This window comes from Phoca vitulina, unplaced genomic scaffold (assembly GCF_004348235.1).
Source record: "Phoca vitulina isolate PV1807 unplaced genomic scaffold, GSC_HSeal_1.0 scaffold4, whole genome shotgun sequence".
Lineage (NCBI taxonomy): Eukaryota > Metazoa > Chordata > Mammalia > Carnivora > Phocidae > Phoca > Phoca vitulina.
The window spans coordinates 39,549,777-39,576,276 of record NW_022589707.1 but is presented as its reverse complement, the minus strand read 5'-3'; the positions used below and the strand labels follow the sequence as shown (position 1 = coordinate 39,576,276).

General features: G+C 42.5%; 1 protein-coding gene across 1 annotated transcript in view; it reads left to right on the top strand.

The window, feature by feature from the left end:
• The first annotated feature begins 2,240 nt into the window (after positions 1-2,240).
• CHN2 (chimerin 2) overlaps positions 2,241-26,500 on the top strand; it is a 292,339-nt gene continuing 268,079 nt past the window's right edge. The window contains exon 1 of the mRNA XM_032401868.1: positions 2,241-2,853. Within this exon, the coding sequence (XP_032257759.1) occupies positions 2,805-2,853 (49 nt within the window). The 5' untranslated portion in view covers positions 2,241-2,804. The remainder of the gene's footprint in view (positions 2,854-26,500) is intronic.

The following is a 26,500-nucleotide window of genomic DNA, read 5'->3' as shown; positions in this document are numbered from 1 at the left end:
TCCTTCTTCTGGTCTCTGAACCCCATGGGAAAAAGTTAGTCTCTGTTTCATTCCACTTTTGTACAGCACAGAATGGCTGTGGGGTAGTACCCTCACAGCAAATTCCCCTTTGTCCCCTCCCTTTATATTATGTCCAGTCAATCCGAGATAATAAAAGTAATCAACTTCACAAGGCCATGCTTTACTTTCCCTAACTAAGGACTGCAAAGTTCTGTGAAGGTAAATATTATCATCTGACTACAGAAGTAGAATTTGATATCCTTTTGCAAGACTTCAGAGATGAAAAATGGAACCTGTTGTGTATTGCCCAATTTGGGGCAAGAAAGATATAAACCTTGGGCCAAAGATTAGATATGTCCCCTGATGCAACAAGTCACTGCTGATTAGTTATCTCCAGATGCAATGGAGAAAGCAGAAGTTGTTCAAATCATAGATTTGGCCTTTCAGGTGCACAATTTATAATCACAGAGCACAACTGTATGCCAGGTACACTGTGGCTTTATACACATGATTTCATTTAGTCTTCATAAAACCCTATAGTATCAAGATTTGGGTGGCAGGTGGAGAAACTGAGACTCACTGAGTGTAGGTAATTTGCTCAAGGTCATGTAACTCATAAGTGGTGGAACCAGAGTATGAATTCCTGTGTTGTCTTTCTTCTTCGAAGCCCAGAGGGTGTCAATCCTACTAGGTGACATAGCCAGGTCAGTCCACCATCTAAAGGTCTGGAGGGATACATAGGTTACTAGTTAATCAAGTAGATGTGCCTTTGATCAGAAGAACTTTGGGAAAACAGGAAGTTAGTTCTGATGGAGGGATTAGTGTTGTGATGGGCCATATATCCCTGATGGACTCCAGGTTGGGCTGCATCACGCCTGCATGGCACAGAAGGAGAGAAAAAGGAGTGTGTGTGTTGCGGGGTTGGGGGTGTGTGTGCTCGGGTCTCTTTATACCAGGCAGGGGTGTTCCAAGTTCCATGTAGATGAGAGTCAGGAAGACTCAATGTGGTTGAGGTGGGCTCATGAGCCCTCAGCTATTCAGAAAACTGCTTTTTTTTAAAAAAAAAAATGAGCCTTATTGGGAAGGTGTGTTGGGATGGCATCCTGAAGGGAATTTTAAAAAGTTTAAATCAACTAGAAAATGTGACATGAGTGCATATTATGATTATTCAACACTTATCCTTCACTGTTCATTGGGTGCGTGGTTGATGTGAACCCCCTAGGACTGTCTGCTGTGCCTGTGTCACTCCTGACAATTTTTAAATTGACTCTGTCCTTTTAACCATGTTTTTAAAAATTGAACTACCCCAATGTGAACACTTTCCACTTTGCTACATAATGAGAGTACTTTCATTCCTTTAATGTTTGCGTTTTCCTTTGATCTAACAATTTCTGTTCAAATTTCACAGTTTTCTGTTGCTTCAGGATTGAAAGAACCGATTACCCTGCTGGGAGTGTGAAACAGATTTAAAAAAAAAAATCTGTATGATATTTCCTCCCAGTGAAATTAATTTAGGCTTAAATACAGGGGGAAGCTACACACCTTGTGCTCAAGTCTCTTTCTCTCACATACCTAAGCAATTCCTTATCCTGAAAGGGCACAGTTGGACCTGCTGCCAAGTCTTTTGTGAGGTTCCTTTACCAGACGAAGTCAGAGAACCTCTTTCTCTTGACACCCGGCTTTGTGTGGGCCTGATGACATGTTAGGAACATCTCTATTTCTTTGAAGGGCAACCTCAAAAGCCCAGTGGACCCGTTAGTCACTGTCCTTGGCTGGGGGTACTTAAGTGCCTCTGGACGGGTCTTGCTAGGTGTTTTGAGGGTGTTTTGGGAAACACACCTTCTTGCAGGGTAGGAACCATCAGCTCCAGAGTAACAAAGGACAATTTGGACGGGAGTGGAAGAAGCTCTCCAGAGCCTCTCTGGCATCCCTGACCCCCTTTTAGCTCGCACTCTGTCCATAGTGACCTCGCCTTCGCCCTCTGGATCCCCCACCCCGGCTGTCTTCGCCGCCCCTTAGCCTGGCCACGGACAGCGAGCCCCACCACCTTCTCCCCACTCCCCACTCCCGGTTGCCTCCAAACCGTGGAGCAGCGCTGCGCACCGCAGCCGCGCTCGCCCCGCGCCCCCCGGCGGCCTCCCCAGCACCTCGGGGTCTCGCGCCCCGGTCCAGCGTCCCCCCGCCCGGCAGTCCCCAGCCTCCTCCTCCAGCCCCAGTCGCAGGAGCTGTCAAGCCCACGGCAGCTGAACCAGCCCCCGAGCTCCCGCGTCTCCTCTCCTTCCTTTGTGTGCGCGCGAGCGGAGTTGGGGCGGAGGGAGAAGGGGGAGGTCGCTCTGTCTGTCTGGCTCCTGCCGCCTTTGCCCGGGCTGCTCGAAGTGCCGCCGGGGAGGCGGGAGCCCAGGGGAGGGTGCAGGAGCTGGCGGGGCGCCTCCGGGCCGCCCGGGCGCGGTGGTCCCAGCCGCGCGCGGGGGAGCTCGGCCCACAGCTGGGGCTCGACTGGAGGCACGATTAGTCCGCTCCGGCCGCCCCTCGGCCTCCCTCTGCTCGCACCTAACCCCCGACACCCGGAGAAGAGCGTGCAAAGGCGCCGAGAGGGACGGAAACCACAAATAAATAGCGGCGGCAGCAGCGCGTCATCTGGTGGAGCAGGAAGTGCCGGCGGAGTCCGGAGGCTGGTGCTTTCTGCGCGTCCCCAGGACTTTGCCATGGGCTGGGGGCCGCGAAGGCTGCGAGCGGTCGCGCGAGGGCAGCGGCGGCGGCGTCCGCACCGGGGCTGAGCCAGCAGCGACGCGCGGGCCGCGGAGATGGCAGCGTCCAGCAACTCCAGCCTGTCCGGCTCCTCGGTGTCCTCCGGTGAGTTTCAGCCCGTCGGACGCAGGCTGGGTCTCTCGCCCCCTGCCCTCGCCCCGCACCCCGGGATGGGTAGAGCCTACCTGTGGCCGTCCTGCCCCCTGTCTCGGAGTGAGGGCAGGCGCCCGGTGTGACACTTGTTTGGTTTTGCCAGCACCCGGGGCGCCCACAGCACCTCCGCGCCTGACATCTGACAGCACAGAGGTGGGAGAGCGGTGGCGCCCTTAGTGTGCGAACGCGAGTGTTCTGGAGACTTGGGGAGCAGCAGGCGAGAAGCGAAAGGAGCAGGGCAGGCTCGCACTTTCTGGCGCCGCTGGAACCTGGGCTAGCGGGGCGCGGAAGGTTGGGGAGACGCTGGGCGCCCGCCGGGCTGGATGCCCAAATCCAAGGAAGAGGAGCGAAAACCCTCGCTCCTCACAGACCTGATTTTCTTTGTTTGTTTCAGAAATTAGCTCCGTGGAGACACAAGCTTGGGGCATGGTTTGAGATAGAAGTAATGAAGGGATTCTGTGTTTCTGGTCCTGATTGAAGCGAGTTAGAGGAAGGAAGGTCGAGCCCAACCTCTGACAATTTGCCGGTTTACGTGTGTGTGTGTGTGTGTGTGTGTGTGTGTGTGTGATTTTCCTATGTGGCCTCTTGGACATTTTCTTATGATACTCTCTAATTTCACTTTCCAGGCATACATTTTGTTTTCAAGTGAGCAAAGGGAGGACTTCTTTCAGCTTTTTTTAAGGTTGATCAGCAGGTCTCATTGAAGAGAAAAAACTGCTAATGAATCTGAAGGAATAGGAATCAATAGAAACAGACCCTCTGGTTTCTGAGCATGACAGGTTTCTAATCAGAATGATGCATTAGGTAGAATTCTTCTACCTCTCTGGTCACTGAAAACTTTAATGACAAACCCTAAAGGCATAGCTGATAAGACATTTAGTGTAGTATACAGTCTGCAGGGGTCAAGAGGGTCTTGAAATCCTAAGGAAAATACTCAATATGTTAATATTGTATTAATTCCTATTGTGGGTTTTTTTATTATTATTACAATTACCCGGACATTAAACTCAGAGAACAATCACCTGGTTGGGACCATTGGACAGCAAGCCTGTCATAAATTTGCCATATCTATAGATGTGTAACTAATTTAATCATAAATACAAGGCGAGTTTGACTAAGGTGCGATTGTGATGTGGCACAAGGTGATCCCTTGAAAGCCATCTGTTATCTTTTTTGGCAGGTTCAGTTCCTGGGAAATGGCACCTCCTTTCTTGATCACTGCCAACTAATCAAAAGCACAATGTTGTTAAGCATATGATATAGTTCAAGTTGCTGGTAGTAGCAGCCAATGGGGCAGAACAGTCATATCTTATTAAGAGCAGCAACAAGTTGACTGCCTGTGGTTTTAATTCTGAGAACTCAGCAAATGCTACAGCGTATTTTTAGTACCCCCAAACCACTGCTGCTGCTTTTCAATTCATTTTGGTCGACTAACATTGAATTTAAAATACAGTGATGTTGGCTTACGATTAGCATATGGTTAGCCCTCTCAGAAAACTGCCCACTAGAAAAGGGACTGGTGGGGGAGAGGTGGCAACGGGAAAGAAGAATGGAGAAAAGACAAGAAGGCAGTATTCTCACATGATTTACTGATGGCATAAATTACAGATGCTGTGGCATCTGAACTTTCAGATCTTGGTGTAGCTTAGGAAACCTGATCGAAAAATTGAATTCAGGCTTCAGAAAAATACGTGGGTTTGAAGTCACACAGTATGAGCTTTAGATGATGGTAATTGCTTTGCAGATAGGATGGAGATGCTTATGATGGGTCTCCTTCCTGCTTTAGTTACCACTATTTTAAATCTCAATGGGAACTCGGAAATTACGTGAACACCGAAATTCAGAAAGTGGGCATCGATATACTATTTGATGTAGATCAGACTGGCCCATAAACTTATATTGCTCAATACACCAATTAATCAGACACTTTGTCTTGAAAAACACAAGAAGCTGTAGTTCTCTTTTTAAGCACACTTACCCATCGCATGGATCATGAATAATTCAGATGACACAAGCAATTCACACCTGTGAGAGGTGTTGGGCACTAAAGAATAGAGCCTGTTTGTGGTGGCAGCTGCGTTCTCCCAGGCAAGGGCCAGAGTCTGAGAAAATAGGGCACTCCATCAATCTATTCATCATTGTTTTCACATAGGGCCTACTATGTGCCAGGAAGTAAGTATTATAAGCCTCAGTTTCAAGGAGGCTGAGTGAGGAAGATAATTTTAGGATTCCTTCTAGTTCTGAAGTTCTGGGATTATTGTTCTTGAGTTCTGGCTGCCGCATTGACCAGTTGGGTAATTTGGAGTGAGTTACTCAACTTCTCCAAGCCTCAATTTCCTCATCTGTAGATAAGGTTAATGTTAATAACGGGACTTACTTATAGGAATGCTATGTGGATTAAATGAGATAATGTGTGTAGAGCAGTTAGCCCAGGGTGTGGCACTTAGTCGGTGTTTGCTGTGAACAAATTTTGCTCCTTTGAGGAATGAAATAGAAGGCACTTCATGGCTCAGCCTTTAGGTGCAGAAATAAGTCCAACACACATAAAATTTGACTGTTCCATTGCATGTTAAATTTGACCTTGAGGTATGAGGTCCTTATTAAAGAAGCAGTCATTAAGTGTATTTTAGGTTTCGGGCATTGTCCCAAGAGTTTGGAATAGAAAGATGTATTAGGATCCTTTCCCTCACCATCCAGTAGCAGAGATGGACGACAGATAGTAATCTATATTCCAGTTGGATAAAATGAATTATGTGGAAGAGAGTACAACGAGGGGAGTGATGCCCTCAGTAGGCAGGGAGGGTCAGAACTAGTGACCTATGAGTTGGGGCTTAAAGGATGAGTGGGATTTTTTCCCCAGAGAGCAGAGAGGGGGAAAGGCATTTCAGGAAGAGGGAAGAGCTTAGGCAAAGGCCTGGAGATGGGGAAGTCCATGGCCTAATGTTCAACTTCCTTTCTTAGGGCTCTTGATCCATTTTGTAGGTGGTGTCTTTTCTCTGGACGGTTATGCTTATAGATCTATTAGCAGCAGCGTGCAGAGAGATGCTAGATCACTCACTGTTGCTGCTGACGTGGGTGGGAGGTTTTCTTTCTGTTCAGGTAGCAGTGGGTTTGATGGAACAACTCTCTGGAAGCCTTAGGACATACTTGGGCAATTGAGCAGTAAAAAAGGAACTGTTGATTCTGTAGTGAATAACATATGGAGGTGTGAACTCGAATAATATGGGTTAAACCTCTCTTGGAGGAATAGATGTGGAAGGTTTAGGTTTGGTTGTGTTTGCACAGAGAGTAAAGATCTAATAATTCACTCACTATTAAGCTCAAAGTTATCTGATTTTCCTGAGAATATGTTCTCACTTGCTGTTGTTGAACCGCAACACCCGGGTGTGTCATTTATTCTGCATTACCAGCTGAGACATAACAAATGAAATAATCAGGTTAAAATTAATTTTTAAATACATTTTCCAAGAACTGTTCAGAAATTTTCTTCTGGAATATTCAATTATGTGTAGAAGAAATTGCTTTGCCTTTGTTTTAATGATAACTGCTAGTAATTAAATTTCACAATCACCTAGATTGGCAGGAAGGTTTGATTACCTTTATTATTTTAAGTGGAAAAAAAAGATCACTATCCTTAAGCTTTTACTCTAGCCTATGGTACTTGATTGTATTCTGAAATAAACAATTGATGTACAGAATAGTTTTCTTAATAATCATGGGTTATGTTGGCTTTTATAATTGAGAGAAGACCTTTTTGCATTTTAGTGATGTGATTGCCAAATGGGTAATTTCACAGTGTTAAAAAAAAAAAAGAAAGAAAGAAAGAAAAGAAATCAACTCAAGTAAAGTAATAAATAAAAAAGCTATGAACTGAACAAGGTAACTGAACAAGGTAAAAATTAAATATTAAAGGGACCCCCAGGATAAGAAGTTAAGATTTTGAGAACATAAACACGCTGTATTATAGAAATGAAATCAACATAGACTTTTTAAATTAAAATGCAAATGGAAAAAGGTAAAAATCAGTATTTGTGTGTAGAGTCATTGAAACTTTAATTGGGAAAAGAACATTCCTAAATGGATTGTATAATTTCTCCAGATTGTATACAATAGTAATGTGGGCCAAATAAATAATGCTATTTTCTGCTGTCACACTGGCTTGATCCTACAAATGATAAATAGGGATTTTCATTACTTATTATTGGAGGGTGAGAACCAGTGACATATACAAATCTTTCATATCCCTAGATGCAGAAGGTAAAACTGAACTATAATAATGCTGCCAAGACATATATGTGTAATTAGAAACTCCATGGATCTAATACTACAAAACAGGGTATCTTTGTTGAAACAGACATTCACACTGAGAAGTCTTCTTTTGGACCCCTGAATTATTCAGAAATACTCGATTTTGTGTAAAAGAAATGTCTTTACCTTTGTTTTAGTGATAACTGCAGGTAATTTAATTTCATAATTACCTAGAGAGTCAGGATGATTTGATTACTTTTGTTTATTTTAAATCACCAAAAAAAAAAATTGCAATTTCAAAAACATTGCAAATAAAAAAATCACAAAGCTAAAACTAACGCCCTGAAAGAAATCATTCATTCAGATGCGGAGTATTGTTCTTTGCTATTTTTCTGGTGACCTTCCCACACCTCATTTTAACTTATTAGATTTTTCGCTGGTCCTTTGTGGGAACCCAGATGAACCCAGTGACAGAGAATCTGAGAGGAAAGACATTTCTTAAGCATGACTGCGTGTTTGCTGTGTTTGACAAGGGCCCACTGATATGCGTACTTTAGCTAAAATGCCAGATCCCCCCCATCATTCCCACAAACCCTGTGAAGTGTTTTCAAAGATCCTGCCATTTGTTCAACTTTTGGGGGACACAAACACCAGGTATTTTCTGAGGTCAGTCCATGTGGCATTTAACTGGACAGCATGTTCTCTGAGCTGCAACCTGGGGCTTGGCCCGGGTGTCACTCCTGCTGAGGGCCGTATGCGGCTCTGCGGGGTCTCCTGTTTTTGCACAATGGTGAAAATAACCAGACACTGGGTTTGGAAAACCTATACATGAGCAGTGTCACATTGGTATGTTTTGGAAAAGAGTTTTCTGCCCGAAGATCAAGATTCTTGCCAAGATGGTTAGAAGCAGAGAAAGAGAAAGGGACCTAGTGATAGACCTATGATTAATAGCATCCATCTATCACCCACCAATCATTTATCTTTTATGAATGTATTCACATTTCATGACTCCTGATGTGTGTCATTTAATTTTCAAAATGAATGGCTTTCTTCCTCTCTCCCTCCCTTCCTCCCTCCCTTCCTTCCTTCCTCCGCTCTTTCTTTCCTTCCTTCCTTCCTTCCCACCTTCCTTCCTTCCTTCCTCTCTTCTTTTTACTTTTCTCACCTGTTATTATGTTGGTCAGATTCCTATTTAGATTTTTTTTTCATCAACCCTGCATTTGGTCTTACTTGACTATTAGTTTCCAAATCCTCTAAGTACCTTCCTGCTTCTCTTTCCATTCGCTCAGTGGGAATGGAAGGTGGTATTCTGTTGCTCACATGGATTCTGGTCAGGGGATCAAGACGGATGCCTGTAGCTCTGGTACCGCCTGGTTGGTGTGACAGAACACACTCATGTGTCTCAAAGTGACTAACAAAAGCAGAGGTTTATTTAAAGTCTCCATGGCTAGAGGGAAATCCAGTTAGGAATGTGCTGGTCCCACAGGCAGTCTGCTCTGCAACGGGGCCCATGTGTCTGTTCACTGGGATCTGAGGCTGAAGACCTGGCGCGTGTGCATTGCCAAGTGGCAATAAAACTTTGCAGCTCTGTACCCAGGGAGAGTCATCCACCACCTGCTTGTGCAAATAGCCTGCTTTTCCCCTCATTTATTATTAATCGAAGACCTTTGTGGGGGCCAATCTTTGAATAGTCTTTACACCATGTCTAATTACAACCTTGCCTTGCTTCAATAGCTTGGCCTATGTCACCCGACCTCAGCCATATCAAGAGTTATTTCAAATCATCCAATGCCTGAGTTCCCATAGACATTCTCTAATAAAGGTGTTCAGTGAATAGACTTATTTAAAATGTAATCACCTCAGGTCAGAGGTTACACTGATAAGATTCCTGGAGTTGAGACATCGTCTACACATTGTGCAGCTGCCAATCACCCCTTGCCTTGGCGGGCCTGCTAGGGAGAACACTTTTTCAACAAGAAAGGCTCCATGCCACTTGCCTAGCAGAATCCACTAGATCTGGACAAACAGTCTGCTTCCTTGAGCTGGCAAGAAATCTCACGTTCTGAAATGTGTCTTCATTAGATGTTGCAGGAACAGCCCTAACCTCAGAGTCAGAAGATCTGGAGACTGAAACCTTTAACCAAGGCACTGACCAGGGCAGCTAAACCCTTAACTAAGGCTCTTAAAGAGGCTTTAAGCCCTAACTATGACCCTTAAACCATGAATCAGGATTCTTGAACCCTTAATGAAAGTTCCTAAACCATTAATGTAGACACTTAAACCAGATATTTACTTAAGTCCTATAACTAGCTAACGATGTGACCTTTGGTGAAATTAGCCTTTCTGAGCTTTAAAACCTCACTGCAAACTGCAGATATGACAGCCTGTTTCCCAGAATTGACGTGAGCATTAACAGGGTGATGGAAGCATTGTTTCCCATAGGCCTGGCTCTCCTATCTGCTCAGTAGATGCCGATTCCTCCCCCTTCCCTCTCTCCTGCCCTGAATATCTTTGAGCCTCCATTCTCTTGTCTTCTTTTTTAAAGATTTTATTTATTTATTTGACAGAGAGAGTGAGAGAGAGCACAAGCAGGGGGAGCGGCAGAGGGAGAGGGAGAAGCAACCTCTCCGCTGAGCAGGCAGCCCAATGTGGGACTTGATCCCAGGACCGTGAGATCATGACCTGAGCCAAAGGCAGATGCTTAACTGACTGAACCACCCAGGCGCCCCTCTCTTGTCTTTAAACCAGAAATAGTGATATCTGATGAATTTATCCCACAGGGTTGTCATTCCTGAAGTATACCGTTTGGGAAAATGCTTAGTAAACTGGAAAAGCAACTAACAATACTGAATGGTTGCTATGTCTCACTCTGTTTACATGTAATCCCTTGGGTATTTCTCTGAGGTGGACCACGTATCCCCTTTTGCAAACAAAGACATCGGTTCAGAGAGAGCACAGAGCTTGGATTCGAGGTGCTAGGATTGGAGCAATGTCTCCTTAATTTCAAAGATCAGTTTTTTTCCTCTTGAAACATAAAGGGTGGGTTTTTGATTCTTTCTCGTTTTTAAAGTGTCTGACATTAAAGTTTAAGGCTGAAATGCATGCTCATTGTCAACAGAGAAAGTACAGTAATACAGTTGTGCTTTATTTTGTTGCCCTTGGTAGTTATCCAGACCCACATCCAACCTGACCAAAGCTTATTCTCACTAGCGTTAGGAGCTGAGTGATGTTTACCAAGTGAATGTTCTGTAGAGAGATCACCTAGGGGATTGGGCTTATGGATATCTGTACTTAAGAACAGTTTCACGAGGTGAAGGGTATATAGGTGTTCATTGTACTATTCTTGCAACTTTTCCAAGGTTTGAAAATTTTCCAAATAAAAGAAAAAACACCGAGGGGGAGAAAAAAAGAATAGTACTACTTTGCATCCAGTTGATTGTCTTCACTGGAGTCTTAAAAGCATTCCATTTTGTGTGAGCTTATCAAGTCTTGTGATCACCTCATGAAACTCCCAGATTCTGAATCCACAGCAGGAAGAATATGTATTTGTTAGCTTATATGTTAAGTTAAAAGTACAGGAACTGAAATTACAGAAGGCATTCAGGTAGACCTTATGCAACACTTCCTACCTGAGAATGTTTTTTTCCTCCCGAGCTGGTTTGACTTCACATTTCATTATAGGTTTCAAGTGAGGAGGGGACTTGCAGGTTGTTTTAACAGATTCCAGAATTACATAAGTAAGAGAATCAGGTTCAGAGGAGCCCCAAGAACTGCCCGGGGCCGTTCAGCTAGTTGGTGGTGGAGCTAAGCTGGAACTGACATCTAGGACCCACGTTTCCAGAACATTAATTCTTCATCCCCTTTCCTGGCTCATCCTAAGGAGTAGCATTATCCTTAGAGAATTTCTTACAGGTGTTTTTTTTTCCCCCCTGTCTGGCTTCATGGAAGCTGTTCTATTTAATTATTTAATATTTTCAAAAAAAGAAGTCCTAAAGTGCTTTGTATTTTACATGAGCCTTAGATGTCAAGGCGGATGTTGTGTCAATAAAGGCACAAAGACTTCAGTGACCTAGCCTCTGCCCTAACTATATATAGCTGTGCGCTCCAATGTGGTAACCACTAGCCACATGTAGCTGTTTGCAAATTTAAATTTAAATTTAAATAAATTCAGTTCCTTAGTTGCATGAGGCACATTTCAAGTGCTCAATAGCACATGTGGTTGCTGGCTACCATATTAAACCATGCAGAAATAGAACATTTCCATCGTCCTGTAAAAGATCCTGTTGGGCAGCACTGGTAAACAGGGAAGGTAGTTCTAAGAGAGGGACACTACTAATGTAAAATTAATAAGCTATGGATAGAAACTTTGATAGAATGTTCTCCCATTCCTGTATTTTTCATGCTGCTTAGGTTATACTTCACTAATTTTGCAAATTGGCTTTTTTAAAAAAAGGAACTTTTTTCATAACTTTGAGGATAACTGTGGAATGACAGCTGGAGGATGATGTTGGGGAGAGCAATTAAAATGTTTATAAACTCCTCCAGTCTTGAAACTGGATTCAAGCTTTTGAAAAAATGGTCTATAGTTTCCCTAATGACAGCTCCCATTTCTTTTTAAAAAATCCTACAGTGAGTTATAATTTCATCCTCAAAGAGGAAAAGAAAACATCCATGTCCAGAAGTAGTTTGGGTCTTATAATTGTATCTCTTCCAAAACATCATAAAGAAAATAAGAAAATTGTGAATGTGTGGACTGAGGTTGCAAGCAGCATATCCAAGCTGTGCTATTTAAGGGAGATTTTCTACCAACTTGGCCATCAGCAAACCATTCGCCTAGAAGTATTTACTACTGCAAAAGGCCCACATATGGGGCAAAGCAAATGCATTGGTTTTTAGAAAATAAAGTTAGCTTTGGGAATCTTCAGCACATTTAATTGGAAGAAAATGCATGCAAATAAGATGCAGGAACATGACATTCCTAAGAAAAGGAACCTGCCCTCCTCGTTGAACTTCTGTTACCATCTTCAAGAGCAACAAGCAAATGGAAAGGTAGATGGTATCTTTAAAGGGTCAAACAACTGTCAAGAAAAAGATGGATATTAAGGCTACTGGGTTCAGACATAATAGCGAGAGGCCCGTGGCCTGTACGGCTTAGTCCTTTTTGACATAACTCAGATCATACATTTAGGGCAGTGTGAATCACAGAATCACTTGGGTGGGTGATCACCATCTGTAATTCTTTTCTCATCAGAGACCCCGTAGCTGGACTTCATCTTGTCCTCTGTACCCTCAGGACTGTTTGAGCACTGTGTTTTTTAAGGAAACAAAACCTGCATTCCTTACTTATTTGACATAATTGCACACAAACAAAATAAAGTGCTTTTTCTTTTTTTAAAATGATTTATTTATTTACTTGAGAGAGAGAGAGAGAGAACACGAGCGCTTGTGCATGAGCAGGGGGAGGGACAGCGGGAGAAGGAGAGAGAATCCTCAAGCAGAGGATTGAGCAGAACTCCCCACTGAGCTTGGAGCCCATCACGGGGCTCCATCTCACGACCCTGAGATCATGACCTGAACAGAAATCCAGAGCCAGCTGCTCAACCGACTGAACTACCCAGCCATCCCTAAAGTGCTTTTTCTTAAATAATTTTGCTTCTAAGGAATACACCAAGAGATCAGTGTTTGGGACAACAAGGAAACAGGAAGCAGGGAGTACGGTTTGAAGGGTAAATCTTCTTCAGCAAATACTAGAGTATGTGCCTACAACACTGGCCTCTAACAGTCTGACCTATAAGCATCTCAAGACTGAGCCCTGCACTACCTTATCTGGTAGCCACGTGGGCTGTTTAGCTCTTGAAATGTGGCTAGTGTGACTGGAGATGCGCTGCAATTGTAAAGTCCCTACCAGGGTTTGAAGACTCAGTATAAAACAAAAAGAATATAAAATATCTCATGAATAACCTTGTTGTATGGATTATACATTGAGATTATAACATCTTTTGGATATTAGGTTAAAGAAAAGATATTGTAAAAATCAATCTCACCTGTTTACTTAAAAATATTTAATGTGGCAGGGCACGTGGATGGCTCAGGCAGTTAAGCGTTCAACTCTTGATTTCGGTTCAGGTTGTGAGATCAAGCCCTACGTCAGGCTCTGCACTGAGCGTGGCGTCTGCTTGAGATTTTCTCTCTCCCTCTCCTTCTGCCCCTCTCCCTGCTCATGCTCGCTCTCTCTCAAATAAATAAATGAACAAAATCTTAAAAAAATTTAATGTGGCTACTATTTAAGATTAGATATGTGGCTCATATCATACTTGTATTGGACAGCCACTGGTCTGGGTGACTCTAGTGAGGATGTTCTAGCCTCTCTCACAGAATCTACCACACAAAACCTGCTGATTCACTGCTCCATGGCTCCAATAGTTGCAACCCTGCACACTCTCCATGCCAGAAAGATACCCTCTCTTCAGTGTGGCCCAGGTCAGCCCCCATTCACAGGTCCCTGTTTTGTTTTAGTGCCAGCATTGAGAGATGTCCTTCATTTTTCTGGGTGTGTACAGAGATTTTGAAATGAAGTAAGATAGAGAAGGACAGATTGGAACTCTATCAGATTCTTGTTGATACAGGTTTTGTGCTTTGTTTTAGGCTTTACTAGCATTCTAGACTTAGATATTTACTTGTTAGATTTATGTGCACTCCTCCAAAGAAGGCCCGTAATGCTAGCAAGTTGGGTAGAGAAGTTGACAGAACAAGGGACACGTTATTCTCCTGACCTGAGTAGGAAATTCTTTTTTTTTTTTAATTTTTTTATTGTTATGTTAATCCCCATACATTACATCATTAGTTTTAGATATAGTGTTCCATGATTCATTGTCTGTGCATAACACCCAGTGCTCCATGCAGAACGTGCCCTCCTCAATACCCATCACCAGGCTAACCCATCCCCCCACCCCCTCCCCTCTAGAACCCTCAGTTTGTTTTTCAGAGTCCATCGTCTCTCATGGTTCTTCTCCCCCTCCGACTTCCCCCCCTTCATTCTTCCCCTCCTGCTACATTCTTCTTCTTCTTTTTTTCTTTCTTAACATATATTGCATTATTTGTTTCAGAGGTACAGATCTGAGATTCAACAGTCTTGCACAATTCACAGCGCTTCTGAGTAGGAAATTCTTATCTGATAATGTTTGTACTGAGGCTTCTTGCCATGAATATGTATATGTGTATAAAACATGTATATGTGTGATATAGGTCTGGATGCATGTATATATGTCTGTTGGTGTGTGTTTATGTGTATATGTATACACAGAAAGCAGAAGTGGATTAGGTGTCAAACAAAAGTTATTTCCGAACCAAATATAGAATATATAAGTTAATATCAAGGGAAAAGCAAAGTTAAACCTAGCATTACTTTTAGTAATGAAAAAATTCACTTGGGATTTTGCTAATGATGTGTAGATATTAATACACATAATTTGGCTGCCTAGTATTGATTTAAGTTGCTCATTCAAATTCACTTTATTATAGAAAAATTAGCCATTTTGTTTTATAGTGTTTGTCCCTGCAGACAGTGAAACCATTAAGCCATGTTTATTGGGTAAATAACACTATTTTGCTGACTTTCATATGCAAAGAGAGCATTATCATGTCTCCCACAGGAAGTGCCCTGTGAGTTATTACTCTCTGGCTGGGGACCTGGTTAGTTCAAGCCAGGTGTCCTCTCTGTTATCTCCCTCGTGATCATTGTCCAAGGTTGAAGCTACTGTCAGTGGTCAGGGCACAGAAGTTTTTTCTCCTAGGTGATGTTAATATGCCCAAGGCTTGAACTTGATCCACATGAGAGCCCTATGCTTGTTTTAAGCACCCAGACTAACCCACATGCCTTTTTCTTTTTTTCCAAATATGAATTCTTCCTCAAAGAAAAAAGCAATTGACAGGGGCTTTTCAACTCTCTTGAAATAATATCAGATTAAGATTAGAAACATAACCACAGCAAATCCTAGGCAATTGCCAACGGAAGACATGATTTGGAATTAGACAATGTAAATTATCATAAGAATATAATAATTGCCATAGTACTTATTTGGTTCAGCATTCTAACCCCAGTAATAGCGCTAAGGGGTAGTTTGTAAAAATGCTCAGCACGCTTTCAAGGAAGAGATGCCCTGCAGACATTTTACTTTTCATAAATAGCCGATGTAAATCTGTCATTCAGGAATTCACGTAGACATGTTTTTGAGAGTATATGTAGTTTCAGCTTGTGGTCCTCCTTATAGTAATGAGTTCCATCCATTTTCCACCCCTAGAGTGGACTGGTATTTCTTTTTATTGTTTTATATTTCACTCTCCGAAACTTATTTCTAACATCTATTCTTGTGTTTTGTAAATAAATGTGGGTTCATTTGAACCCTTGTGTTGTGTGGCAAGTGTTGGGAAGCCAGGGAGCTGGCCCAGATACCAGCACCAACTGGCTATGGTAATTTGGGCCCCTCTGAATTTTCTCATCCATAAAATGGGCTAATAATACTTGTGAAAATCAAATGGGTTAGTGTCTGTGAAAGAAACTTGACAATTGAAAAGTTGTGAACAAAACGTAAGAATCTCTGGTCTCATGAAGTTTCATTCTTATGTAGACGATCCATTGGTTCCTTTCTTGGGTGATAAACGATCACTCAGAGTTCATGATTGTCTAATATAACTTGAAAAATCTCCTCTAAATATATTACCTTGCTCCTCACCAGCCTTTCAAAACCTTGACATGTAAGCCCATCGATTTAGAATTTCTCCATTTAGTGTAAGATTCCACTGTGAATCCCACTTTCTCATAAACATTTTAAATTAGCCCAGACAAATCTCTCATCCAAAGAGACACCATTGTTTATACTTTCTGATCCAGAGGTGTGGCTCTTTTTGAAATTAAATTTGATGTAATATCCAATCTGTGCAAGTAAATTTCTGCAACAGACATGGAAGTTAGAAAGCACAACAACAGAACTCTCATAAGGGAGTCTGTCAGTCTAGGAACATCACCTACCCTTGCATCTTCTCCCTTCTCCCTTCCCTCCCCTGTCTTCTTTCACTCCCTTCCTCCAAAAGTAATCATTATGAATGCCCTGTTTACTATTACCTTGGTTTTCCTTCTTTCTTTAAATGATGTAAAGAAATAATCCAAACCCCATGCTTCACAAAGGCAGATGTTTCTGTCTGTTTTGCTCACTGCCAATCTGCAGTACCTAGAACAGTGTCTCACATGCAGGAGGCACTCAGTAATTGTTGAGTGAATGCATATGTCCATATCCCAAGCACTCTATCATAGGAATGCCGCTACAGCCCCTCCCTTATCTATTATATGTAAATTAGTTCTCTAAGGGCACCATCACTGGTTCACACTAACCACATGCCTTTAATGATTTTTAAGAAAATTGGGGTTTTTTTTTAAACTCATAATATGGATTATTTGCATGTAGGGGCAATAGGAGACTCCCAACAAAATCACATGGACTTCTCTGAACCAGGACCGCTTCTTAAACTTGATTTGTAGTTCGCAAGAACTTTTCAGGAATGGATAGTGAACCACTCAAGGAACATAAGTAGTAAAGCTAGAGCTGAGCAGGGAGAGCTACAGAAAAGATTTTAGAAAGTGATACAGGGCACGTGCTACAATAGTGAACCTTGTAGAACCTTGAAAACGTTATGTGAACGAAGCCAGTTACAAGAGACCACATAGCGTATGATTCCACCCATATGAAATGTCCAGAATAGGCAAATCATAGAGGCAGAAAGTAGAGAATTGATTTCCTAAGGTGGGGAGGGCTGGAGGGAAACTGGAGGGACGGCTAATAGGTATGGGATTTCTTTTGGGGGTGATGAAATTGTCTGAAATTGATTGTGGTAATGGTTGCGTATTTCTGTAATACACTAAAACTCACTGAACTGTACACTTTTAAGCAGGTGAATTGTAGGGTAGGTAAATTCTATCTCAATAAAGATGTTATTTACAAGACACACACACACACAAAATTGCTAGAGTAGGGCTGAGAAGGGGAAAAGGTTGTAAAGTGAGCAGACAGGGAAAAAACCCCATAGATCAAGTCCTTCCTCGATGGATACACATAATCAGATGGGAGACATTCATTCCATAGTCACTGATATCGACACGTGGGGCGTACCCCCTCCTCTTCCCATTTTTATTTCCACAGTTGTCTTTTTCTACCGACAGCCCCCGACCTCCTCAGAAGGTTCCACAGAGACGTGTCTTCTGTGGTTTGTTCCCGGGGTCAGCTCGACAATGCCTCCTTCCCCAGTGCCCCCAAAGGCTGCGGTGTCCTCCCTCCGGCTGAGGAATGAGGGCCACCAGCAGGTCTTCTCTGCTGATGCTGGACAAAGCAATTAGTACATTTCTCATGACTCGTTAATTAGATTTTTGTGCAGCTTTTCAAGCCCTGGGCACAACTCTTACGCCCTCAATGCAGACTGTGAGTCCTCCAGGAACCCAGTTTCCTACTGTGTAACCTGGGTACTGCCGAGTTTACTAGTACAGTGATGCTTCTGTTGCTGCCTCCAGATGCCTCCACTGGATGGATGCACGTGTAGACGTTTCCAGGGGCATCATCTGCTGGCGCTTTTGTTGTTTCTAATCAAAGAATAGGCACACTTTGATCATGTCAGATCACAGCATTGTATTCATAGTACTGTAAATACTTCCTTAGAAAGATGACCAAGGTACCGTTGTGTCAGATGTTCTGATAGTGTTTACTTTAACCGGGAATAAGTAAAAAAACATGTGTTTGATCAGATATGATCTAAAATATGAGTATTTCAAATATGAAGTTTTCCAGAACCACATAGAGTTCATGATAATGAATCCAATCGATAAGCATTTGAAAAATACCTGCTGGCTTTGGAGGGCCAGGTGTGGGCGAAGTCCCTCTCCTCTCCCTGCAAGTTTAGCGGCTCCCAGAGTAAGATATACTTTCTGCCGGTTGGAGGAAGATCTGGCTCTGGGGGGGCATCTTGGGGGAACAGAGTCCCTGGGTGGCCACTTCCACGGGCAGCCTTCAATCTTCAATGGCCTGTAGGAGTTTATAGCAAGGTGGCTCCCCGTTGAACTGTTCGTGGCTTGTGCTTCTTACTCCTCGTGGGACAACAAAAAAAGGCACCCCCACAAAGTACAGATACCTATTCATGGGAGTGCGAAGGCAAAGCAAGTACTGAAACATCCTCTTCCTTAAGGTCTCATTCAGAGTCTTTTCCTGGCACCAGGGGAGGAAGTGGGTATGCACTACAGCGGCTTTGCTGTTCCGCGTCCTCCCTCGGGGGAAATCTGGTTGCCTCGGGTTTCCTACAACAGCACGCGGAGGCCAAGGTATTGGTGCCAGGTGTTGGCCTCTGCACCTGCTCTCACATTTCACTCCCGGGATGGATTTTATTCCTGCGCCTCCTACAGCAGTCCCGCTTTATCCGCGGTTTAACTTTCCGCGGTTTCGCTTACCCGTCATCGACCGCGCTCGGGCAGCGGGGAAGCCGACTGTCCTCTTTCTGATGAATCAGCGGAAGGGCCGTGGTGGCCTGACGCTGCCTCACGCTGCTTACGTCATCTCCTCCCGCGCGCACGTCATCACCTCTCATCATCCCGGGAAGGAGAAGGGTGAGTACAGTGCAATACTATTTGGAGAGAGAGACCACATTTATATAACTTTTATTACAGTATATTGTTATAATTTTCTATTTTGTTATTAGTTACTGTTTTAAATCTCTTACTGGCCCTCGTTTATAAATTGAACTGTATCGTAGGTTTGTATGTATAGGGAAAAACAGGGTATATATAGGGCTTAGTATTCTGCGGATTTAGGCACCCACTGAGGGTCTTGGAAGGTATCCCTCCTCCCCCTTTGGGTAAGGGGGGACCACTGTACTTTCTAACATCACAGGCCAAGCTTTCCCTAAGAAAAGATGTTGTTCATGCAACTTTTCTCGTGCTAACACCAACATGCATAACACATTCATGCCTCCTCACTTCCTCCAGAGACCGTTTCAGGGTGCAATTATTGTATGGGTTAGGATGTTTCTGCTGCAAATACAGAAAACCTGAAAAGAAGTGGGTTCTGACTCTAGGCTTCTCTGCAGTTCTCTTGGCTCTGTCCTCTTGGTGGAGGGGCTTTGTCCTTAGCTTCCCTCTTCTTCTGGTGTCAAGATGACAACAGCACTACCTGGCATCACAGTTAGAAAGAGTAAAGGAGTACAGGTTTTCCCTGCTGTCTGAAAGTAGATTTCCTATTCAATCTTTTGTAAGCCACAGTGTCATAAAACGAAGAAGCATTTACCATCAATTTATATGGAAAAATTTGTGAGCATTCCCAAACTCAAAAAATAACCTCTCTTTGACTTTTCTGATACCTTAGGACACATCTTGCTAACGTATGTACAAAATAAATCAAGATAAAACACAGATGCTCACAGATACCATTCAAAGCTATGCAGCTAGATGCTGAGTGTAGTTTTGGGGACAGAACTTGGTGGGACCCCTCCCGTTGCTGGGGGTCTGCACTGCTTTTATAACTGCTCACTGCAAAACTATTGCTGAATGCTATCTTTGCTTTTCACCTCTTTTTTTTTTTTTTCAAAAGCAAAAATCCTTTTTGGGTTTCTTTTGGTTAGTGAAAATGTAGGTTAATGTAGGTCTTTTGTAAAAGAGAAGTGGTGTAATGCAAACTTTTGAACAACAGGGGAGACCTGTAATCTCTTTCTCCTGGCTGTGTGAAAAGTGAGAAAACCTTTCTCAGAAGCTCCCCTTCTCCTAGCCAACTTCCCCTTGCCTCCTGGGTCACAGTTTTGTCACATGCTCATAGGCAAGGCAATCACTGACAAGGACACTAGGATTTCTGTGATGCTCTCTGTCTAGTCATGACCTCCTTCCTGGAATGGGGATGGGGCTAGCCTCTCCCAAAGGGGTGAGGACACCTGAACAGAGCAGGATTCTGTGAAGGAGGGCAGAGGATTCAAGAGTGTCTGGCACAGTAATGTCACAAATGTCCTCAGCCCTTGGAATCTGAGGAGAAATACTGAGAGTTCTAAGAAACCTGGCCTCTCCCACTCAAAGGACTTACTATAGCCTAGTTGAAAACCAAACAACTGGTGAACGTATTTAGTCTGTAGTAATATTCACTTCATGACCAAAATGTTTCTGCTTCCCTTCCAATTAAAGTGACTGACAGCTTTTACTGATGCCTTGCTTTCACTGGTTAGTGCCTTATAAATTGAAGCACTTTGTTTTATGGCTATGAAAAAATACAGAATAATTCTGGATAGATTGCTTAGCTTTGATGAAAAGTTGGACAGTAAGGATTGAAGGTTTTGATTCTTGACTGACTTTAACATCCCTGGGCCTGGTGTAAGTTGGAATGGTTTTATTAGAAATTCAGGGAATAATAGTAGATAATTCAGCCACTCCTGGTTGCTATGGCAAGGCATTTTTAAAGCTTTGATTTATGAGAAATAGTGATCATTAGGAGCTCTTTGTTTTTAAAACAGAGAGCCCCGCAAATTGTCAAGGCTTGAGTGGAATAAATAGATGATTGGCACCTAATTGGAGAAAGAATCTCAGGTTATTTCCAAAGAAAGAAGAACAGGCAGAAGGCTTTTGGAGAAGAGATTCCCATTTTTCATTTTCATGGCAAGCCAGAGTGTGTAAAGATCATTGGACAAGGAGTCATATGACCCAGGTCTGTGCCAGTTCTAGCTCGGCATTTGCTTTTCATATGGCCTGGGGCAAATTACATTATCATTTTGTAACTTTCTGATGCTCGACTGTAGAATTATTAGGTTGAACCAGATCATCTTGAGAGTCTTGAAAATTTTATGATTTTCTGACTCTGCCTGTTTCTTCTTGCCAATTTATAGTGCATTGGTGGGATCCCCAAGGGGCCAACCCTCCCAAACCCCCCCAACATACTTCACATAGCAATTACCATTGGCACCATTTGTTGCAGGCACCCCGGGTTGTAAGACATCACAACTTTTGGGTGTCTGTGCTGCACTCACATTTCAGCCCTCTCTCTGAGTAAGCCCGGAGATATTCCAAGTGTGCTCCAGGCCAGTATTAGACAAGCCTTTTGGAATGCGACTCACACTAAGAAATATATTTTACATCACAAGCCAGCATATATACACACACATACCCTGCACACACACACAATTTGGCATATATTTATTGAGTATTTACCATGTCCTGAGTGTTAGAGATATTATTGCAGTGAACAAAAATGACAAAAAAAATCCTGCTCCTTGTGAAGTTTCTAAGTACAGAGAGATGATAAGCAAAAGAAACTATATGTAATCTATCAAATGTATGCATCATAATTTTATGTAATTATGATATAGAAAATGAATAGTTTATATAGTATGTGAGAAGGTGATAAGTTCTGTGGAGAAAAATAAAGAAGGAAGGGAAATAGGAAATACTGGGGTGGGCGTGGGGTCTGAATAGTACATTGTGTGGTCAGGGAGGGTCTTACTGAAAAGCTGACATTTGATGGTGAGGCAGCCAGCATGCAGATATCTGGAGGAAGAGCATTCCAGACAGAGGGCAATTACAGATGTCCGGCTGCGGGAGTGTGCCTAGTGTGTTCCAGGAACAGAAATAAGGTCAATGGGGCCAGGGTGAATAAGAGGTAAACAGAACTGGGCAGGAATGGGTGGCAATGGTGGGCCTTGTAGGCCATTGTAAGGATTTCGGATTTTGCACTGAGTGAGGTAGGCTGTCCCTGTAGGGTTCCAGAAGAGTGACATGATCTGACTTGGGTTTTAACAAAACCACTCTGGCTACTATAGTGAGTGTAGACTAACCACAAACCCTGGGTGTGCATAGGCACGCACACGCATGCAGAGAAGCAAGCCCCAAAAAAGGTGTCCCGCTTCCTGTGTGACGTGCTCTGATCTTTTCTTTTCTATTGCATTTGAATTCATTCATCTAAAAACTGGTCAGGGCCCACAAATCGATTTCAGAATCTGCTATAGGATGACAATTGGCAATTTGAAAAGCAGATTATAAATTGGCCTAGAACCCCAAAGATGTAGTAGATTGAGTTTCCTTGCTCAAGGCATGGTTATGGTGTACACAGCACCCAACGGAGGCCTCATCTTCCTATTTCATAATGGTTTTCAGGAGGCTTTTGTTCATTTTTTAGCTTACACTGAATAGCACTATTTTATTGAATGATCATTTAAAAGTTTCATCTTTTCCTACAATTCATATCTTAAATAACTTTTTAAGTAGAACATTTCAAATGTATTTAAAGTAAAGAGAAAAGTATAATGAACACCCCATTAACCAGCTTCAACAGTCGTCAGTTTCTATCAGGCCTGGTGTCCTCTAAACTTCACCTGCATCATTTGGGTTATTTTGAAGCAAATCTCAGGTCCAATATCACTTCATCTGTAAATATTTCAGTTGGTATCTTAAAAGAGAGGGACGCCTTTTTAAAAAACTGTGCCAGATTACTATTACTATTATCTTGCGTGCACGCATACACGCACGCGCACACACACACTGTGCTTGTGTTAATGTTTTACTTCCTTTCTAAATGCGGGATTGGAATAACCTCTCCTCAGCCCTCTGGCTCATCACTCCTTTGGCCGTATGTTGCAGAACCTGACTTTTCTAGGACGTCTCATCTCTACCAGGATGGAAAGCTTTCTGCATCAGTATAGACTTCTTGACAGGAGCCTTCAGGTTAATGTCGATTCTTACACAGCAGTTTTTGTCCCTTCTATTCTCTGAGTTTGTTATCCTCAATCAGCAGGGTGTGGTGTTTGTCTTCCTGTGATACCTGCCCTAATCTCCACCAGTTTATTGACCAGAGACCAATTTGATATGAGCTACATTACTAAAAACATTGTCATTTCTGAATATATGTAATAGTCATAATTTCAAATGGAGGTGAGTAAATATTTTTATGTTTGAGTATATGGTATATACTAATCCTGTGTTGAGTATCCCTTATTTGTCTAATTAATTACCCAAATATTTTATCTATAAAATCAGTGAGGTAGGTGGCAACGTTCTGAGTCTTAATCTTCTCATCCTTGCTCTCTCCTTCCTTTTTCCATTCTCTTTTCCATAAAAATTGCGTGCATATCTGGTGCCGGCTGCCATGCATGGCTTTGGTGACATAAAGGGATAGGAAGCAGCCTCTTTGTAACTTCTTGCTCAGAGTGTGTCCCCGGTGCATTGTCACTCCATAAAGGCAAGGACCCTCAGATGACCAGCGACTAGCAGAGGGCCTGCCACTTAGCAGCTTCTTAAAAACATTTTTTGGATGAAAAACTATATGAATGGAGACATAGTCCTCATCAAAAGGTATTTACAGTCCAAGGTGTGGTTGTGAATGTGGACTTTGTGGAACTTCGTAAGCTTGTAAAGTCATTCTCAGTTACAAATATTTATAGTTCAAAATACTTAAGTCGCTACCCCTCTTGGCCACTGTCTTCTGAGTGTTTTGTACCCTCTTAAAGATGCCAGAAGTTCTGTGTGGGGATCCTTACAAACAGGGGCACAGGTCTGGCCTCTATCCTGAAAACAAGACTGAAAGGGGAGGCTGTCCACTGCACTCACTGTCTCCCTCTCCTGCATACAAAGTTCTGCTAGGTGAGACACTTCCAGGTTCTCATTCTCTCTGCTTCTGCAAATGTCACAGTCTTGGGAGGCCTCTCGGATGTCCTGATTAAGGGTCTTGTTTAACCTGGAGGCAGGCCTGTAGTTGTAACTTCTTACCATGAGCAAAGCATTTTTAAAACCAGCACACGAGTCTAAGTCTGTTTCCCAAGGCTTTTTCTTCTGAGTTAAAATTTTATGTGTATGCTGTGCCAGGAGACATTTACTACTGGTTAAACAGGAATTAAAAATACTTGTTGCTATGTCATTCCAGGGATTTGCTGCGGTCAAAAGTAATGTCTTCAGTGTGTGTGTGTTTGTGTGTGAATCTCTCTGTTTATGCACGTGCCAGGGTGTGTCGGTGAGTTGCTGTGTGTGTGCACGTGTGCGTCTGTGTCTTTCTAGGGCTGTGCGTGTCAGCATATGTATGCGTCTTTGTGGGATGTGGGACATCTGGGTGTGTGTGCTTGTGTCATAAGGCAAATTCAATTTCCAGGGGAATGAACACTTTCTTTTTTTGGGGGGGGGGGTTATTTTATTTTTTTTATTTTATTTTTTTTAATTTTTTTATTGTTATGTTAATCCCCATACATTACATCATTAGTTTTAGATATAGTGTTCCATGATTCATTGTTTGTGCATAACACCCAGTGCTCCATGCAGAACGTGCCCTCCTCAATACCCATCACCAGGCTAACCCATCCTCCCAACCCCCTCCCCTCTAGAACCCTCAGTTTGTTTTTCAGAGTCCATTGTCTCTCATGGTTCTTCTCCCCCTCCGATTTCCCCCCCTTCATTCTTCCCCTCCTGCTACATTCTTCTTCTTCTTTTTTTCTTTCTTAACATATATTGCATTATTTGTTTCAGAGGTACAGATCTGAGATTCAACAGTCTTGCACAATTCACAGCGCTTACCAGAACACATACCCTCCCCAGTGTCCATCACCCATTCACCCCATCCCTCCCACCCCACCCCCCACTCCAGCAACCCTCAGTTTGTTTCCTGAGATTAAGAGGGAATGAACACTTTCAGAGGACCATAACCCTATGGGACAAGTTTATAGCTACTATCTTTTCTTTTGGTTTTAAATTATTTACTCTTCTTCCTTAAGTGACTGATTCTGAATCTGAAAGAGTTCTTTTAGAGATTGGAAATGGTATCATTTAACATTTTAATGGTTATATATAATTAATCTTATTATGTAAACCAGTTATTTTTAATCCCCAGGTGAAGTTTGTAACTAAGCCTAAGTGTAATTCTCCAGGTATGATGAATGACAAGACATAGAATCAAAATTTCAGAGAAGCAACTATTTTGGGGGGCTGGAACTTCTTTTTTTTTTTTAAATAGACATTTTAGGTGCTTGAAAGAGTCCTTGTAGATTTCCCTCAAAATTAAAAAAGCAAGGGGAAGAGGAAATTACAATTAATAGTCTTAAAATTCCAATTAATCTCTCAAATAGTGATTAATTTCCAGAGACACGGAAATTCTGCAGTATATCTGAGAGAAAGGAAAAGACAATTAGGATTGGGGAAATTGGTAGAGGACACTCGGGTAGGTGGAAGTCCCATCAGGATTCAAGATTGCACTAGCATTGAGATAATTGACAAGGTTGGAAGCCTGCCAAAGCCCTATCTCGTGTTGGCTCTTCTTAATGGGACAAATGTGCCCATTTTGAAACCCACTGACCATGTTTCCTAAAACTGTCTATTGTCTCTTTATGGAATTACTCAAATAAGTTATGGTATCAAATAAGAGTGCTTTCTTTGTCACCTTTTAGCTAATCATTTCGCTGAGATTTTGTCCTCTGCCCTTGTTCGTGCTCAGGGCCTACTTGGGGCTCTGTTCTCCCTAGGAGTCAGCATCTCAGCAAGCTGGTTCAAATCTGTGTTGGTTTAAGATAGTGGGTGCTTTATCTGAAACAAATAATGCAATATATGTTAAGAAAGAAAAAAAGAGTAAGAAGAATGTAGCAGGAGGGGAAGAATGAAGGGGGGGAAATTGGAGGGGGAGAAGAACCATGAGAGACGATGGACTCTGAAAAACAAACTGAGGGTTCTAGAGGGGAGGGGGGTGGGAGGATGGGTTAGCCTGGTGATGGGTATTGAAGAGGGCACGTTCTGCATGGAGCACTGGGTGTTATGCACAAACAATGAATCATGGAACACTATATCTAAAACTAATGATGTAATGTATGGGGATTAACATAACAATAAAAAAATTAAAAAAAAAAAGATAGTGGGTGCTTTAAATTTCTGAGACCATTGATGTAGCCTGGAAATCACAAGGACCAGTTGATGCATCAACTTTTTCCTCTATAAAGGGAAAATTGCAATTTTTTTTGGTGCAAATTATTGAGGACAGGATAAATTGGAACAAAGGGATAATTAGCATGTTCTCATAGAGCTGGCTATACTTATAAAAATAATACTGATTTTAACATGCAAATGCTAAGTTCGAATTAGTGAGTGGATTTAGTTTTAAATCCTTTGGAAGCTATTGGTAGGTACCCGAAGGTTTAATTACATGGTAATGAAGATGATGTTAAGTTTTTACAGTAGCATGGCTTTTGATCTACTCTTTCTCCCCAGTCTACTAACAGTCCTCATTAGGGGGAAAAACCCTTCAGAGAATGAGAAATACACATCACAGTCCCTTGAACTTCTAAATGTATGCAGCACTTTACAGAAATAATGGCAGTAAAC